The 18,423-nt window shown below is 37.7% G+C and overlaps 2 protein-coding genes across 2 annotated transcripts; both read right to left on the bottom strand.

The window, feature by feature from the left end:
- Positions 1-1,312: 1,312 nt before the first annotated feature.
- On the bottom strand, positions 1,313-13,640 carry LOC111569896 (polymeric immunoglobulin receptor-like). The gene is made up of 14 exons (XM_055009522.1): positions 13,496-13,640; positions 11,884-12,198; positions 11,559-11,636; positions 11,364-11,471; positions 9,554-9,894; positions 6,108-6,147; positions 5,969-6,037; positions 5,801-5,857; positions 3,909-4,220; positions 3,464-3,790; positions 2,564-2,704; positions 2,333-2,428; positions 2,161-2,204; positions 1,313-1,997 (listed from the first exon to the last, which is right to left on the bottom strand). Exons 1-14 carry the CDS (start codon positions 13,527-13,529, stop codon positions 1,749-1,751), a joined length of 2,211 nt encoding a protein of 736 aa, XP_054865497.1. The 5' UTR covers positions 13,530-13,640; the 3' UTR covers positions 1,313-1,748.
- Positions 13,641-13,756: 116 nt separating this feature from the next.
- Positions 13,757-17,803, bottom strand: LOC111569899 (transmembrane domain-containing protein TMIGD3-like). Its single transcript, XM_035949078.2, has 5 exons — positions 17,633-17,803; positions 17,182-17,538; positions 15,532-15,573; positions 15,275-15,402; positions 13,757-14,484 (listed from the first exon to the last, which is right to left on the bottom strand). Exons 1-5 carry the CDS (start codon positions 17,697-17,699, stop codon positions 14,155-14,157), a joined length of 924 nt encoding a protein of 307 aa, XP_035804971.2. The 5' UTR covers positions 17,700-17,803; the 3' UTR covers positions 13,757-14,154.
- Positions 17,804-18,423: the final 620 nt, after the last annotated feature.

Below are 18,423 nucleotides of genomic sequence, written 5' to 3'. Positions count from 1 at the left end.
CGCCGGAGAAAGTAGCTCCGCCCCCAGCGCCTTCCTGCTCGGTTATTTGTCCACAGAGACGTCCGTCATAAGCATGTCATCATTTTTACAAGTAGTTTTTGGACTCTGACAGAGAAGGAAAGTAAGGTCTGTAGTAAAAACTGCATGACGTTTAAGTTTGCTTCATCTGGATGATTCATATCTGGCAGTTTAGGTCAAGTTCCCAAATGTTACCTTGTTTATATTAATCCATTCAATCTTTATTTAAACTTGTAGTACACTGAGGTAGAAAGGCCTCATTTACAGGGCAGCAAAGTAGGAAAATAAAATAGGTAAGCACACAAATAAGCAAGTTACATAACAGTAGAATATTTCAGAGAAAAGTTAATAAAAGTAACTGCTATTAATGTTAACATTTAGGTTTTACATGAATCAACTGAAACAAGAGGAGCTGGAGGTAAAATAAGGTGGAAATAAAAATCTTAAATGCCCAGAGAATAAAAATGAATCAAGGTTCAGGTTGTTTTGCAGGTTGTTCCAGGGTTCCAGGTGCACGATGGGTAAAATTGGATTTTACAAGCTCAGTAAAAACACCATTTGTGCAACTATGGTGCCATGTACGGTGCCCTCGGCCCACCTTGCTTAATTATTGGAGAGCACAAAAGTTTTTTGTCCACCAAAGGGGCCTGGCAGTTTGAGTGTGCCACTTGAATTTTCTGCTGCTTTGCGGGGGGGTTTTCTTAATAAAATGAACACATTTGCTGTAGAGACATGAAACAGAACAAAGGGGCTAATAGAAGCCATGAGTTGAAATGATGGCAAAATCATATATGGCAGAGGACATTACTAAATCAGTCACTAAAGTGTCCACAAGAGGGTGTTAGAGAGCAAAACAAGACACAAAAGAAGAATAAAATATGGGGCATATGAAAATAAAACAGCTGACATTCAATAAAGCACACTGTAGTCAGCAGAAATGTTTAAGTCATAAACCTAAATTATATTTTGCTAATTTCAAGACTGAACGACAAACCTTACAGCTATATTTCTTCAATTAAAAGCTCAAAGTGACTGAAAACTTTCAAAGACATAGATATTGTTTGACTTCCTGTGAAGTGCAGTTTTAATAAATATGCTCTGGTGGTTTATCATCAACAGACACGGTGAGGTAGAAAATTTCTGTCTGCATCTTCACCTTTAATCATTTAATCTGACTTATTGAAAAAGCAAACTTAATAAACAATCAGTAATACTTTACAAGGTTTTGTAGGTTACCAATGAGACAGATCAGTAACTATTTCCAATTAATATAGAAAGCAGTTCATGAGGAATTTGAAGTTTATTAAATCTTTAAAGCTACATGATAAGTTAAAAAATCATTCAACACATAAAATGAAGCCAGTAACCAGGTATATCCTTTACAGTGATTATTTTGTGTGCGTTCCTTTTGTCGTGACTTTAGCAGAGAAACAAACCTATCTAGCAACTCCATTTTTACAGAGAATGACTGACTTAAGAGAGTAATAGCTTGCTAAACAAGATGTTAAGTATTATATTTTGAGCACGTTTGCATTGATGCACATGTGATATTATGAGCTATTCAACCACAGAAAATATTAACTTAGCAACTAATAAACTCTACATTGAGCCAAACAATAGATTTTGTTGCAAATTTAACCAAAGCGCTGTCCAGTATTTATATACACACACAAAACACAAAAAAACAAAAATAGAATCTCCTACAAATACACATTAAAGAACTGATCATATTATCGTTCCTCGTTGAACTCTCTTATTGTAGAATAGAGAGTTTGCTCTGCTGCTGGAGGATGGGTGGCACCCGGAGCTGTGCTGTTTGTATTTGTTTCAGAATGTGAGTTTTCATCCTCCTGGAAAGTGACGCTGGAGTAGTGGAGCAGGTCTTCAGGAAGATTGACAGTCGCATAAAGAGTCACCGGTGAGCAATCCACCTGGCTCTCCAAATGTATCTCTTCGTAGTTGTGATCTTCATTATTTCCCTAGACAGGAGAAGTGATGTGTGATAGATGCAGCTGCTGTAATCATATGCAAACTAAACACACACACGCACACACACACACACACACACACACACACACACACACACACACACACACACACACACACACACACACACACACACACACACACACACACACACACCTCAGAGTTATGTACAGCGTTCGTCCTCTGCTCAGATGATCCTCCTGCAGCACATCAAGAACAGAGCATTTGAATACAGATTGATGATCTTTTCCCCAACCAAAACAAGAAGAATCTACAAATACATAAGACAAGTATGTGTGCATTTTGTGTGCAAATGTCCACCCCTCACCTTGTGCTCTGAGGAGTTTGCATCTGTACAATATCAATAAAGCAACAGCCACCGCTAATAATAACACCAGAGACACACTAACGCCAATAATCAGGCCTGCAAACAAGAGAAAACAGTAGGAAAAGCTAAAGCATAATGTTTCATTGTCCTCAAGATTAATGCTTAAAGTAGAAGATGAATTTTTGTGTATTTAGGGAGATGAACAGCAGCTGTTTGCTAGCAGATGCTTACTCATGTCATGTTTGTTTGCTTTATTTGTTGGGATCTTTCCATCATCCTGTCTGAGTTTGTGTTTGATTGTTGTTGGTCCTGGTTCTGTTGTTTTTCCCTGCAGATGTGGAGAGTCTAACTTCTTGGATCTTTTGCCTTTTACTGATGAAAAACCGCAGGGTTAGAGATTCAAGGCTTAAGTGACATTACTGCATGCAAAGATACACTCATGCATACAGCTTTTTTGATGCAGGAAGCTTATCACACTCCAGTACGCAGACACTTCACTCATTCTAGGTCTTTCTCATTATTTTTAGACAGAAAAAAAGTCATCAGTTGAAAAAAACAAATAAGCGTTAAATCAAGTAAGCATAGTAATACAAAAAATACAAAATAGTCGTTTATATAAGCAAAAGTCCTGCATTTGATGCCTTTTTTGAAAATGACATAAATCAATACTAGTAATGAAATGTACTTAAATACCAAAAGCAAAACTACTTGTGATTTAGCTGAGTTGACCACACTAAAAATCCTGTCTAAAAATCATGTATGAGTTCAACAAAAACAGCCTGGATAAATATTTTTTTGGTCTTTATTATGTATAGGACAGTGGAGAGAGAGAGACAGGAAATGTGGGTAGAAGAGTAGGGGAATTACATGCAGTAAACAGCCATGGGCTGGATTCAAACCCATGATCGCTGCACCAGGGAGCTGATGGTAAGTTCAGTATCTGCTATTTATGGTTGTTTTCAGCACATTCTATATTAATGTGCTCAAAACTGATAGATTTTTCACTGCAATGGAAACAAAAATGCTGAAAGGTACAATTAGGGGGCAGCTAGATGTTTCTGACACCTGAAGCCTGTTCTGAGTTCCTGACTAATATGTGTTCTATCTGCAGTAGCACATCAGAATACTCACCCACAGACAGATGTATTCTGGTGTAGTCATCATGCTGCATTGTTCTTCCAGAGCCACACCAGTATGTTCCAGAGTCGGCTTCACTCAGATGTTTAATGTTCACGTAGAAGTACTTAATTCTTTGATTATCCCTTATATCAAACCTGTCTCTAACTACGTATCTATCTTGCTCTGTTGTTTGTATTAACTCCTCACAGTTTAAAGGATTCTCCCCTTTGCACAGGAATTTTTCATTACCCTGGTGGCTTTCAGGATAGTAGCATTCAATCTGTGCTGTCTCTGAGGTAACATGACTGATGTTTCTCACAGGTTTAATGTCATCCCAGTCTGAAAAAAAAGAAACTCCAGGTCAACACAACTACTTTTTACAAAATGAATTACCTTTTTTTAGTTTAAATTGTATTTTCATGCATATGGGCTTCAGATCAATCAGATCAATACTCACTCCAAACATGGAGGTGGATCTCAGTTAAACATGCAGAGGAGTTGTCTTCAACATGTCTCAAAGCACACCGATATTTTCCGGTGTCATTCTTGGTCAGTGAGGAAACACTCACAGTGTAGACTCCTTTCTGTTTATCGTCTGTCAGAGAAAACCTGCCTAGTTTTGTGTATTTTGACAAGTGAGATGATATTAGATTATGTCCATCCTCCTTGTAGAACAATCTGATGTGGCTTTTTGTTGTTCTTGGATACTTGCAGGTGATGGTGACAGAACCCCCTGGAAGTGCAGAGATGGTCTCTGGTGTGTTTTCACCTGCCAGAAAGATGATTTATTGTGTTTTGTGGTTGTTAGAAACTTGAAGGTGTCAAATTAAAGCTGTTAAGATATGAAAAACATTTACTTCAGTCATTCCTCAAACCTACCCAGAGCTAATTAGTCTCTATACTTTATAAGCAACTAAGAACTCAACTCATGAACTGTTTAACACCTAACTAACCAAAAGGCGTCCAGCTCAAACTGTATTTTTACAGCATGTTTTTCCTTAAGGCAGGAACAGCAGCAGCTCATTGGTTTCAAGAGCTAAGCAGCCTGTTTAGATCATCCCTGAAGCCAGGAGTTATATATACATAGTAAAATGAACCATCTTTGCATATTAGGTGCTGGAAAAACTGAAAGAAACACTGCAGGGACATGTGAGACTTTGATTAATTTGCTGAAATGATGCACTATATGCAACCTTTAATGCAGTATAGGTGTATATAAATCTACGTATCTTGATATCCCAAATGTGAAGATTCACTTTTCTGCACAGATTTTTATTAGTTTTTCTGTTTGTCATCACATCTGTAACTTGAAAGCTACTACCCACGTTGACAACGGTCAGTGAGAGCCAGTGAGGGCTATAAGGGCAGAAAATATGGCATGGTGTTTGTAGACATGCCAAAGCTGTGACTGAGGTGAACAAGAGTCCTGTACTTTATCCCTGTAAAACCAACAGCATCAGTTTTAGTTTTTTATATTATTTAATATTATGAATTAAATGGCATATAATATATATATAATTTTTGCTTTTTTTCCCTAAATTTGGGTTTTACAGGGTTAAACAAGTCTGCAACCCACCATCTACTGGTGTAGTATAGCTTACATGTGCTGGAAATGAAAGTGAACTGAATCAAATGAGTCTCAAAAAAGTAATTTTACTCCCCAATACCACCTGCTGGATGATCATGCACAAGAATCTGTTCATATTCGTCTTTTACTTTACAAGTCATGCCTTATAGTGAAACAAAAAGTGACAAAAACACATCTTGCTGCTACTTTTACAGAATTCAATACTCAAAACGTGGTTGCTCTGCTTCATCAGTTCTGTGTGATTTGGTTAAATAACACAGAAAGATTGATGATGATGCATTAATGTGCATTAATAAATGTCACTGTTGCAGTCAGTTAAACAAAAGCTGATTCTATCCATTACTTTGTGACACATTGTAAGACCTGATTGCATAGTTATTATGACTAGCTTTAAGATTTCAGCGTCTTTGAGTTTTTGGAAAAGCGCTTTATAAATAAAATTTATTATTATTATTATTATTATTATTATTATTATTATTATTATTATTATTATTATTATTATTATTATTATTATTATTAGTATTATTATTATTAGTATTATTAGTATTATTATTATTATTAAGATAAATGTGTATGGAGTAAACGGACAACGTGTTCCTCTGAACTGTAGAAATAAGGAAGTAAGAAGCAGCCACTTCAAGAAAACGTGAATTATCAAATAAGCACATGTTGCTGAAACTTGTCATTTTGACATCCAACATACTAGTGTGTCTCTGAGCAAAAGTATTGTGCGTAATGTTTTACATCTTTGTTGTACTTACAGTTGAAGTTGTCAGGTCCTCCTTCTTTTCCCATCACAGGTAATAAATTCACACTCACTGTCATTAAAAAAAATAACATAACAAGAAAGAAAAAAGCTATTTCATCATCAGACTCTCAAAATAAGTTATTATAAACTCCTTCACTTCCTAACTGAAGAATGATGTTACCTGTCATTATGCAGATGAAGACTTTCAACGTCATCCTCATTGTCTCAGTGTGAAAGTTCGTCCAGTTTTCTACAGTTTTAATTCAAACTTGATGATAAACTAATTTTTTCAATTATTAGTTGTACTGACGTCTGCATACTCTTCTCTGACTGCCCTGTTTTATTCCACACCTGCTGCCTCTGCACAAATGAAAGATTGACAACTTCTGTTTTCTAGCATGAAACCTAAAATATTTGCATCATGTTTTAGAAAGAGGATGTAAATATGTGATAAACAGAAAGACTGAGAGCGATAGAGACAGAAATGGAGAAGAGAATCTGAGATGAGTGAGAGTGCTGAGTAATTATTCACCTGCTGCATCTTGTGATCTCTTCATCTGTTTGGAACGAAACCTAGTTGCGCTTCACATAAAAACGACCACAATGTCTACCGGTTATTTATATCCAGATGCAACATCATCTACCCATGATGTGATATGAACTTATTCTATCCAGAAAGTAGATTGAAATATATATAACTTGATTTAATGTCATGTAGCCTAAAACCTGTATAAACATATCAGTTTTTTATTTAAAGTGTGTGTCATTGATACTGTAGGTACTTTAAAATGACCTGAAATAAACACACTCGGGGAGCTTTTTCCATTTGACACGACACAATCTCAGCAAAGCAGACAGACAAAACTAACAAATTTAGATATGTTGTTATTTGTCAGGTTGTGTGGTCCTTGTGGTCACTGTCTGTACTGCAGACAGCAGGAAATGGCATTTTGTAGAAAGACTGTCATGATTTTGGGTTTTGTTCAGTCACTTCCTGTTTTATTTTGTTATTATGCCTGTCCTTGTGTGTCTCTTGCAATTTTACTTCCTCTCTTTGTCTTTCCCTCTGCTGTGGTTGTCTTGTCTCTCAGTTGCTTCTCTCTGTATATAAAGTCCTGTATGTTTTCCTGTCTTTTGTCAGTTTGTCTTCACCCCTGTTGGTTTCCCTCCTGTCTTCTGTCTTCAGGTTCTCTGGCTTGTGTTTCTTGTTCTTTTGATTTCTGTGGATTTTTTTCGATCTAGTTTTCTTGGATTACCTTCTTTATTTTTTGAATGTATTTTTCCCTGGATTGCCAGCTGCTTTCAGTTCATTCATCAGTAAACCCAAGTGAGTTTACTTATCAAAGTTTTTTTTTTTTTTTTTTCCATAGCCTGCCACATGATTCATAGACAAGTTCTGGATCTTTAAGGATCATCTTCTTCTGTGCCTTCTAAGTGGATTTCTGAATATTGATAGGTGGATGATTTGTTTGGGCATGACAGATGATGACAGTGTCAGTCAAGCTGAATGTAGAAGTAGGTGTATTATGTTTTTGTATTCAGATGTTTTTACTCCAATTCATTTCACACGGCCTCTTTTCAAGTCCCTCAGCTGATTTCAGTTGTGTTGACAAATCATGTAAAGTTACACAATCACGCACACAACACAGAAGTCTTCTACCCACACTGCCTACATGTGGCTGCTCACATGACCACATATTTGCATTTCAAATACAGTAGTGGAGAAACACTGATGGTGTTGCTACTTTCTGTATTTGATGTGAGATAAAAAGATAGAAACATGCTGTCTTAATGTGACAGTGTTCATATGAAAATAACATGTGCATGTGTGGCGTTTTTACTTTTGACTACTTATGTGATTATCAATTTGTTTGCCCCCCAAAACAAGAAAGAAGTTCCTGTGGAACACAAGAAGGCCTTTTGCAACCAGTGGGTGTTCAACAACAGCTGACCTGAAACACACATATCAACAAACAAACACTCTGTTCAAATCTCTACTTGTCCAAAGCATCTGTTCCTATGATTTGTTCTCACAAATACACTATCCGTAATTGATTCCTTTGTCCTTTCCACAATGCTTTTAGGTGTTGTTTTAATGACTTTCTTGTCCTTCTCTCAAGCACTTTAATCGCCTTCTTTTATCTACACATAACCCTCCCTTGCCAATTATAAAGACCAACCACTAGATGACATAATACCATATTTTAAAGAAATTGTCTTGCGTTTTTAGGTGCTAGTGTTATGATCCTGCTCTAGCCCCTGCCCTTCTTTCTCCTTCTTCCTCTTTTCTTCCTTTCCCTTCTTCCTGTCTTTGTCATCTGTCTCATTTGTATTTCTGTCTCTCATCCTGTCATCTCTCTGCCTGTTGTCTCTCTGTCCTTGTCTTGTCCCTCTGGCTCCCTCTGTTTGTGTCTGTTAGTCTCTGCATCTGTCTGTCTGTCTGCTTCCCTTGTCTCACTCACCTGCCTGCACTTTGCTGATTGCTGTAATGCACATCAGCTGCAGTAATCAGTTCACTCCATTCACCTGTTCTCCACCTCACCTCCTCCTATTTAAGCTCTGTGCTTTCATTCACTCTCTGCTGGATCACTGACTCACATTCTGTCACAGACTCTGTTTCCCCCCTTGGATTTCATTCTCCACACCAAGCCTGTGAACCCCTCGTTTGCTTCAGCCCCTTGGACTCTCCTGCTTCCCCCCATCCTGGTTTTTCTCCACTTGGACTCTGTTTCGCTTCAACCTGTTCGTGGCTATTCCCCAGACTTCTGTCTGCCGGTTTTGTCCCCCACTAACTTCTGGATTCCCCGAGCCTGCCTGCTTTGCCCCCTTAGTTCTGTTTCCCCTGGTTTAGTAAGTACATTGTTTTGTTGTCTGGTTTAGTTTATCTCCTGGTTTGTTTCCCCCTTTCTGTATTGGTTTAGTTAGTTTTGTTTAAACAAAGACCTGTTTCCGTTGCCACCAGACTGTCATATCTGTGCCTGTGCCTGGGTTCTCCAAACACCCAGTAACAGCTAGGACCAGACTCAGATATTCTTGAACAAAGAGACACATTCTGTGCACCATTTTCTCTCATCGAGTCTGTCAGTCAATATATTTATGTAAACATATTTTAATGCAAATGTACATATAATAATAAGTTTAAAATTTTGTGTCTTCACTCTCTACACAGGAAAGCACTATGGCAATATATGCATGTTTGTTTTAAAACAAATCTTGTCAGCAGTGTGTAATAAGAAAACAATTTGAGTAGCTTGCTTTAAAAATGGCTGTATTACATTTATCAGGAATCAGCCAGATGCTGAGAATAATTATTGTCTTCGGTTAAAGCTGCTCTAATTTAGTTTTACTTTAGTTTCTCTTCACTTTAAGCTTGTGTGTAAACTTGTCCGCTAACCTCTTCCTTTGCTCATTTTCTCAGTTTCAGTCTAATACAAATTGAGTAAACGTGTGTCAACCACAACCAGACACTGACAGAAAATACAAAAATGCACAGACACACAAAAAGCTCTTTACACGTTGATTGCACAGTGTCATTTTTAAATACAAATCTGGTGGACGTGATACACAACTTTTGTTAAATTAGTTATCTACATAATCATCTCTGCTACACTGAGTTAAATAATAAATTAAGTCAGAATTGTAAAATAAATCATTCACGTCAAAATGTTAATTTACTCTTTGCACTGAAATGGGTCTGTAGGTAGGTATTTTGCAAAACATGCTTTTAAAGCTGCACCCAACAGATGAACACTGTCCAAGTTCAGACATTGCAGTAAACTGTACATTCATCTGTAGATGTGTGTTTAAGGGACGAGTATGTGATGGTTGCAGTACGAGGAATGGCATTGCTGAAGTCTGTGTGTTCGTTAAAGCTGACGGTGGAGTAAAAGAGGTCGTCTGGTTGGATCTCGGGCTCTGACGAAACTGTGATGTTGGAGTAAATATTGTCTGTGTGATCTCTGCTGGCATCTTGGTGTTGATTGGATGAAGAGGAGACAATGCTGCCATCTGTTTCTTGATCCTCTTTGGCTGAGTAACTGGTGGTTTCATGGAGTGCATCTTGTTTCTGAATGGATGGTGTAGCATAGACAGTGTCCTGGTGCTTTCCTGTGTGAAGAGTAAAGATACAAAGTTTGAAATCCAAATTTAACTTTGATTTTGTGTGATATCGTGCCACGGTGCTGCATGAAAACCAGCAATTAATGATCATTACAAATACAATCAGTTGCTGCCTACTTTGCCATTACTTATATGCCATTGTACATCTGTTTTTGTGTTATGTCCTTCCCCATCATTTTTGTTTCAACAGTAAACAAATCAAAATTTTACCAGAACTTTTACCAAAGAAGTTTGCTTGTTGTGTAGATCAAATCACATCAAGACAGGTCAGTTAATACCCCGAATCACAAAATTTGCCCCAAGCTTCAGTCTGATCAGCATTGCTACAGAAAAAAGGAGTAACTCAACCTATGATCACCTCCTTTTTTAACCACAATTTAACCCTGCAAAACTGCGTCTCATTTGTTGGTTTCATAAATCTTTACTACCACTTTGTATGTTTAAAATGTTTCTAACTGATTGCTAAATGCTGCTGTTTTGCAGAAGGTTGCTAAGTAGTAGCAAAAGTATTTCCATTCAAGTAGCTTGGTGGGTGTCATTTATTGTTGCTTTGGAAGAAGTTGCTTAAGTGGTTGGTAAGTGATTAATGTGGTTCCTAGTCAGTCTCTGGTTTTCAAGGTGGTTGTGCAGTGTTGCAAAGTGGCAACATAAGTATTGCAATGGGAAAAAAAACAGTTTTCCCATACACTATCGTAGAGAAGTATCTACAAAACTCTGAAGAGGATGTCTTTAAAACAAGGTCAATTGTTGTAGTTTTAAGATAAAAAGGTTTGTAAAATTTATTCAGTGTCAGACAGCAATTGTTATACATGGCATGGAGTTAGCCAGGAGACGAGCTAGAAAACTTCTTTGGGTCATGCACTCAGTGAGCGGTGCCTGGTTCCATCTGGTTCACCCAGTATCCATATCCTACAATAGACCAGTAGGAGGTTTCTTTCATTGGTTGTTTATTTCTATGTGGCCCAAACTTAGCCGTTTCCAGGTTTTTAATGGTGGTGAAGCTTCTAACCTTTTGCTAGATCATCATGAGGTGGTTCATAGGTGTTTGTTTTTCGGGTGTGGCCAGACCTTTACTAGGGTGTTTGGCGTAGTCGATTCTCAGTATTTTCTGCTGTTGGTGTTGGGAAAATAAATTTATATCCCATTTTATATTAGTCTGAATCACCTGATATAGACTCTTGGTAAAAGTCTACTGTTCCCGAGTGTTAACATTTTCATTGTAACCTTTGCAAGAACATCCTCCAAGCTATATGCTATAAATTAAAAGTTTTGCCAAAAGTGAAGTAAATCTGAACTTTTGGTTGATTTGCCATTGTCCATTAAACATTATTTTGAAGGGGCACCGTTGTTGCATCCTGGGCTAAGCACCGCTAATTGGGAATGGTTTAGAGTGTCTTTTCCACTTGTGATAATGAGGTACAGTCAGACTATTCTCCATTGCAAGACTAGTTTTATACCAGAAGATGTGCTGATGTGTCTCTTCCGATTTCTGAAGAATATCAAAAGGACCACGGCCAGAGCCAGAACAACCACACCGAGACCTGCTCCGATATACACCAGTTTGTCTGAAAGGCAAAAATAAGTGATCATGTTGTATTCAGGACTGTCTCTTGCACACATATACACCTGCTCACACCCAGAGAGTTGCTTACCAGGGGATGAAGAATTTGTATGAATAGCCTCATCTAAATTTGATCGTCGGAAGGTTCTTTCACGATCCTTAGTGTCTTCTGAAAGGCAAAACAGAACTATGTTATGTCCTATTTCTTGCCTCTCAGTCCTGTTATTTGCTGTGTTAGTGTCTCTTTTCTTCTCTGTAGTGACTCTTCAGCAAAAAGTCATTTTTGAAACACTGTTGTGAAATTTTGGCCAGACTTTAGTGAAGAGGAAATGGAGCAAAGGTCTTTATGTTGTTGCTAAGGAAGAACGTCAGCGTCATAGCAGAAATTCATACATAACAGCACTGAATCAACTCACCCTTTTTAACTGTAAGAACTATTTCATTATATGTGTCGAAACCAAATCTGTCTATTCCACACCAGTAAGTTCCCGAGTCATCCTCTGTCAGATCAGAGATGGTCACGGTGAATGTGTTCCCTTTATCTTTAATACTGTATTTCCCATTTGCATCATCCCCGTTCGTCTTTCTGCTAGTTATCAGGATGTCTTCATTTTCGCATGTTTCCTTGCAGAAATATTTGACATTGGAGATGGCGCCAGAATGAGAGCATTTTATTGTGACCTCTTTTCCCACCTTTCCTTCCACTGATACAGCTTCAGTCTCCCATAATCCTACACAGAACACACAGACAACAATGAAATCAGATTAGTTTAATGATGCATTTTCTGTAAACTCTCGTAAGAACCTGATGAAGATTCTATAAAGCAGTGATTCCCTGACTGAGCAGGTATGACAAGAGTTTCCCTTTAAGCATCTCTTCAAATAAGTACATGAATTCAAGAAGAAGAATTTCAAGTTACCCATCATCAGAGACTATATGCTACAACTATAATACTGCAGAAGCAATAGTATGATAAGAAATGACAATGACAAATTTCGGACTTAAAGCTTTAATAGTGCTTGAGATATTGTCATTCAAACATAGCGTTCAATATAAAATGCTTTAAAAATTATATTACATTAATAATATATTAAGTATTTGATATATCAATCTAAAATTTCACAAATATATTTATAGTTATCCATATTTTATGTGAATAACTTTTCAGGCAAGTCAGAGAAAGCTGAGCAGAAACTGAGAGGTCTAAAGTAATAACCAGAAAATATTTTTTAGGATATATTTCTTCAATCTTGTTAATCTTTTTGCAGTTATCCAAAGATAAGACAACAACAGAGTAAGAAGAATGTTGAAATTCAACTGTAAAATACCAAAAATTTGGACAGTCAGTGTTCTCTATAAAGGTCTTTCAAGTCTGTTTTTTTTTTTTTTTTTTTTTAACCAATAGAACTTAAAATCATTACAGATATTAGATCGTTCACAACAAAGGTTAAGAGTTGGTTAAAGCAAAGCAGAACTGTAGCCATTTGTAGTTTTTTTTTTTTGCTCCCGTCTGTCTTATGCATCAAAATGAATGTATTTGAGTATTTTATTGTACCTCCATGTCCTTAGTGTGTTGCGGTTTTATGAGAATGAAAGCTGTATATGATAATTGTACTGAGTATTTAAATGCTCAATTATGGACAATCAGGGTTATTCCCTGTATTGAAACTTTGTTTAACTGTACTGTCTATATCGAATAATGTAAATTCAATTCATTTACGTTGGGAATCACACCTTTAAAAGTGCAGTAAAGTGTTCTTAAGCATTTAAAAATCTTAAAATGTTGTTGTGGCTCACTCAGAGCATCTTAAAGGTCAACAAAATTTACAGTAGAGCCTCAAAAACAACCACAAACCAGAAGAAATTATCAGGAGTCAGGACTCACTGCTTGGCCCTCTAAAAAAAAAAAATCAGGAGTTTGAGCTTAAAATTGTCCACCTGAGAAAACTCACAATCCCAAAGACACCAAACATAGCAACAGAGGAAGAGAAATTTAGAGACAAATGACTGAATATCAGTAAACTTACCCAGGAGAAGAAATAGAACGATAACCAAAGTCATCTCCGCACTTCTGATAGCTTTAGATTTTCTTTTTCTGATTTCTTGTGCAGTTCTCAACAAACAAATGGCTAAAGTGCATTTGTCACAGGTTCCTCTTTGTTGTTGCACTTCCTGTCTTGTTGCCCGTTCCCTCCCTCAAAACCTATCTTTAAAAACCGCAAACACGTGATGAGCACTAAAACATCCTTCCCATCTGTCCCACAGTGAACATTCAAGAGACACAGCAACAACCTCCACTTTTCTTTTATTTGGCGAAATATATTGCAAAGCAAAGGGACATTAGTTAAAGCATCAAAACTTGCTGGATTTCGGTCAATCTGACAGCTTGTGTTGCCATTCCTCCTCAAACTATAGTATAGGCTTTTCTTAGCGCCATTCAAAATGTCATGTATTTCTCTAAAAATAACAAAGCATTGCAGTAAATTTGCACTATATTAACTTTACTTGCTAAAGATCCAAATCATTTAAATGTCTCAACTCTTTCATCATCCACACATAGTAAAGAATAATCCTGGTTTGTTAAAACTTGGATCCTATTGTTGTAAATGTGGCTATCATTTCTATTAATATTAATACTGCGACTACAAAATAGTATCTAAGTTGTGACTAACTCTAAAATTATCCTTCAATAGTTACAATAACAGGGAATCTGCTCTTTCACAGGTCCATGTTTAGGACCGTTGTTTCCATGAAGGCAGTGATAGACGTGCTCCTCCAACCGGCTGAGATCCAGATGTTGGTACTGGCACATGTGCCCTGGAACATCCACATCGACGTAATCGCCGAGGTCTAGAGTGATGTCGGACTCGCGATGCTTTGACATTAGATGAGGGCAGAAGTCACTCGGTGGTTGAGGTAAAGCTGAAAGATCAGGAGGGTCTGGAGCTGAACAGCTGCAGCGAAACTCGGGTTCAGTTCTGACGCCGGGCATCATCGTCTCGTACTCAGATGACATCTGTAGGGAAAAGATCAAAGTTTATTAGCGTTTTCCAGACAACCTGGTATGTTCTGCCACAACCATGCTAACAACTCTGTAAGACTCTACTTTGCCAATGTGTGAATTTTAACACAAGTGCAGTAACATGAGAAAGTAGGTAAATCCCATTATATGTGCAGATTTTTTTTGACATATGTTGACAACCCAAACCTTCCTCCCAGACTCACAGGCATCCACAGCCTTTTTCCTGGAGGCCTGGGAGAGCCTTGGAAATCTTATCAGCAATATTAACAGCAAAGTGAACACAAAATCCTCCATGTCAAAAGGTAAATAAATTAAATTATTTCCATCTGTCACTCCCTGAGGAGGCTCTAATCACTGACACGTAATCTAGATTCCCCCAATTGCTCTGTTTTTCTTTTAGGTTTATATAATTATAAAATAACTACTAAATGGCAATTCTGTGTGTTTTTTGATTGAGTATACTATTTCTTTTTTTGTCTACAGGCCTTGTTTTAAAGACGATTAGGTGTTTGCCTGTTTAAATATGTTAAGAGTCAGCAATTTTCAAGAGATGGACTTTGGTGGCTTTTGGCCTGATTGTGGCACAACTGGAAAATGAGAAGAATCACCTAAAAAGTTCCAATAATCAGTCAAAGGTGTTCCAGTTCATCCTGAGGGGTGCATTATTATGTCTACCACATATCTTAATTGGAACCCAGTAGTTGCTGAGAAATTTCAAACACAATGGATCAACCCAACGCTGCTATTCTTAGAGGCATACTAAAAGTTTCAGTTCGGGACACACCTCTCTGTTCTGGCGGTGTCTTGACCTTCTGTTTTTCACAGCCAGCTGAAGACAGAATGTAAACAGACACACAAACGGCATCGCTGCCACACACATCACTGCAGTCAGGAACAGCGGCAGGTGAACCTCTGCAGGACAAAACGACTGAAGTTTAACTGACGGATGATTCATCACACATGTGTGTGTGTGTATATATATATATATATATATAAGATTATCAATGCAGATGGAAACATGGACACATGAATATCACTCACTGTCCACTGCTTGGTTCATTGGATTGGCCGGTGTTATATTAGCTGGAAAACAGAAAAAAAAATAGTTTATAGTGAAACAAAAATAAATGAGCCCACAAAGCAAAATAAGCTACTGATATAGATTTTACTTCCTTTAATGTGTGAGGGGCTTTGCTGTTGAGAGGGATCCAAAAGTCTGAGACCAGGAGTGAAACTGCTTTTCTTGCTGCATTAGTTTTGGATTTAATAACAACTGTTATGCATATGATCATGTCAGATTAACAATTTGAATTAAAAAAAAATTAATGTTGGAATAGTGTTTTGTTATAGCTAGTGTAGGCTCCACAGGTTTGTGCAAACCTGGTAACTCATGCTATCCTAACATAATTTGAATTGTTGGCTCTCTAAGTACTCAAGCGCCCAGTGTAATGTGGGTTGAGGTCAGGGAACTGTGGAGGAAAGTCATCCTTGATATTTTTTTTTTTTTTTGGTCTTTAAGTAGTTCTTGCAGTGATTAAAAGGTGTATTTGGATGCATTTTGCTGTTGCAGTATGAATGTTTTTCACAAAGTTGCAAACCAGAGCATGTCTCTGAAGAAACAGTGGTGCCAACTCCAGAACAGCAAAACACCCAAAGGCTTGAATATTCACCATCATGCTTCACTGTGGGTTTGGTACACTGCAGTATCGTTTTCTCGCCCGTTTGTTTCCTTACATACAGCCCTCTGTTGCTGCCAATAATCTCTAACATTGATTCATCACTAAACATGAGATTTAAAAAGAAAAATGTTTAATTTCCATGATCCACTGAGAAATGCTGGTTTGTCTAAGCTCACCTCAAACATTTGGCTTCATTTTACATCCTGAGAAGTGGTTTACAGGCCGTTATTTGTTGTAATAGACCATGACTAGACAGTCTTCTGTTTGTTAGCAAATTCTGCATCTGCGATGATGTAATTGCTCTGTCTTTCAGCCAACAATGCTTGATGTACTGATCTTCAGATGGATGCAGCTGGTCCAGTCTGTGCACAATGTTTAAGACTGCCATGTGCTGCCCCTTAGAAACCTTCAGTCCTGCCATGATTTAATACTGATGAAGGCCCTCTTTACTTAGACATCTGACACTTTCACTTACTTCTTTTATAGAGCAATGGTCTGCTGGAAACATGAGGTATAATCATACTTTAGTCAACCTGAGTTTCATCTGAATGCTCCTTCAGTTAAAAGGAAGAAACTGAAAGAAATCTGATTTCAAGTGCAAAAGGTTAATTTAACTGCTGACCAAGATGTAGTGCAAAATCTGAAACATTTCTTTGTCATGTTACATGTTGTAACAACTTATGTTTCAAATGTTTCTAAATGTTTCTTGCAAGTATAAATAAATATTTTCACCCTGGTCTGAGACTTTCGGACCCCATCGCACGCACTTCCAACTTTCCCAGGAATCGAAACTTCAGAAAAGCAGAACATGTACGGTACAGGTAACACTACTTGGTTCTCATTTTTAGATGACAAGCAGAGCAGAATGTCCCTAATAATTAATTAAATAAATGAAATTGAATTTTTCAAACCATCATTGTTGTCTTAACGTCTTGCTAGACATCTGCATTTAACCTTATGTTTTTGGTTACATAATAATCACCATTCAGAGAACAGATTTTGTTGTAAATACCTGGATGAAATGTGTATAGATGATGATTTCTGGTAACATTCAGCTGTATGACGCTGATATGATCAGGAAGATAGCTGATATCCACCCCGCACCAGTACGTTCCAGTGTCCTTTAAGGTGAGTTCATCCACCCTGACGATGAAAAATGCTCCAGAGGTGTTGTCGTACAGAGAGAATCGACCTTCTCTTTCCCATTGGTCGTGTCTTTCTGTCCGTATCAGGTGACTTTGGGAATCTTTATCATCAACACGGCAGAAGTACTTGGCATAGCTCTGCCGGCTGCTCGGATATTCACATCTGAAGTCAAATGTTTGGCCCTCTACTCCAGTAACAGCTGTAGTTTTGACGCTGATCAGAGCTGTCAGTCAGTGTTAGCGTTAGTGTAAGTCAAGCAGATATGGTTTTGCAGTACAATTAGCTTTTAAAGTCTACATGTGTGATGCACAACTCACCTCGGATCTGCAGAAGAGTAACAATTAGAGCTGTAGTTGTTCTCTGTGAGACCCAGTTGGCTCCCATCACTCCCGGTTTACCTCCAGTCCACACAGTCAGATTCTGCAGGTACACAGTAAGACAGCAGCCCGGATGACGGATTGTGTCCCAGGGCTAAATCACCTGCTTTCATGTCCATGTGTTTAAACCTCTTCCTCTTTCAGACACAGACATGTCCAGATATAAATCAACCTGCTGTATGAAAGTGAAATCATGGTGCTTGAGTGACTCAAAAAGCGAGCTTTGTGTGTGTTAATGGACTTGTTTCTACAATGGCGCACCCAAAAATCACTTCTGCATTCATTAAGATACTTCCATTATCGTTTGTAATCAACCTGCACTTGTGACATCTGTTGTGTACTTGGAGAAGCAACACCATCCAAAGTCCGATTTAAATGATAATAATATATTGATTTGTTAACATTTAAAGATGCACCAATCTAATTTTTATGTTAACAGTTAAATTATTGTGTATTATGTGAAGATTTTAGTTTATAGTGATGAACCCACTGTGAATTATCACCAGACTCAATGGACCATCTTTCACAGCAGCTCATTGCTTTACTTTTGCGCCCCAGAACTTTACTGCTTTGAATTATTCTCACCCATGACATTAGTTGTTTCAAAATTAAATTCAAGGAATAGTAAAGGCCCCAAAAGTAGTAAACAGACAGTTAGCGGCTAACTGGTGAGCATTTAGCAAATAGCCTTTTTTTCCCCCCCTCAGGAGTTGGAGGTGTCAAAGAAGACA

The sequence above is a fragment of the Amphiprion ocellaris genome, chromosome 4, assembly GCF_022539595.1.
Source record: "Amphiprion ocellaris isolate individual 3 ecotype Okinawa chromosome 4, ASM2253959v1, whole genome shotgun sequence".
NCBI lineage: Eukaryota > Metazoa > Chordata > Actinopteri > Pomacentridae > Amphiprion > Amphiprion ocellaris.
This window is presented reverse-complemented; position numbering and strand designations above follow the sequence as displayed.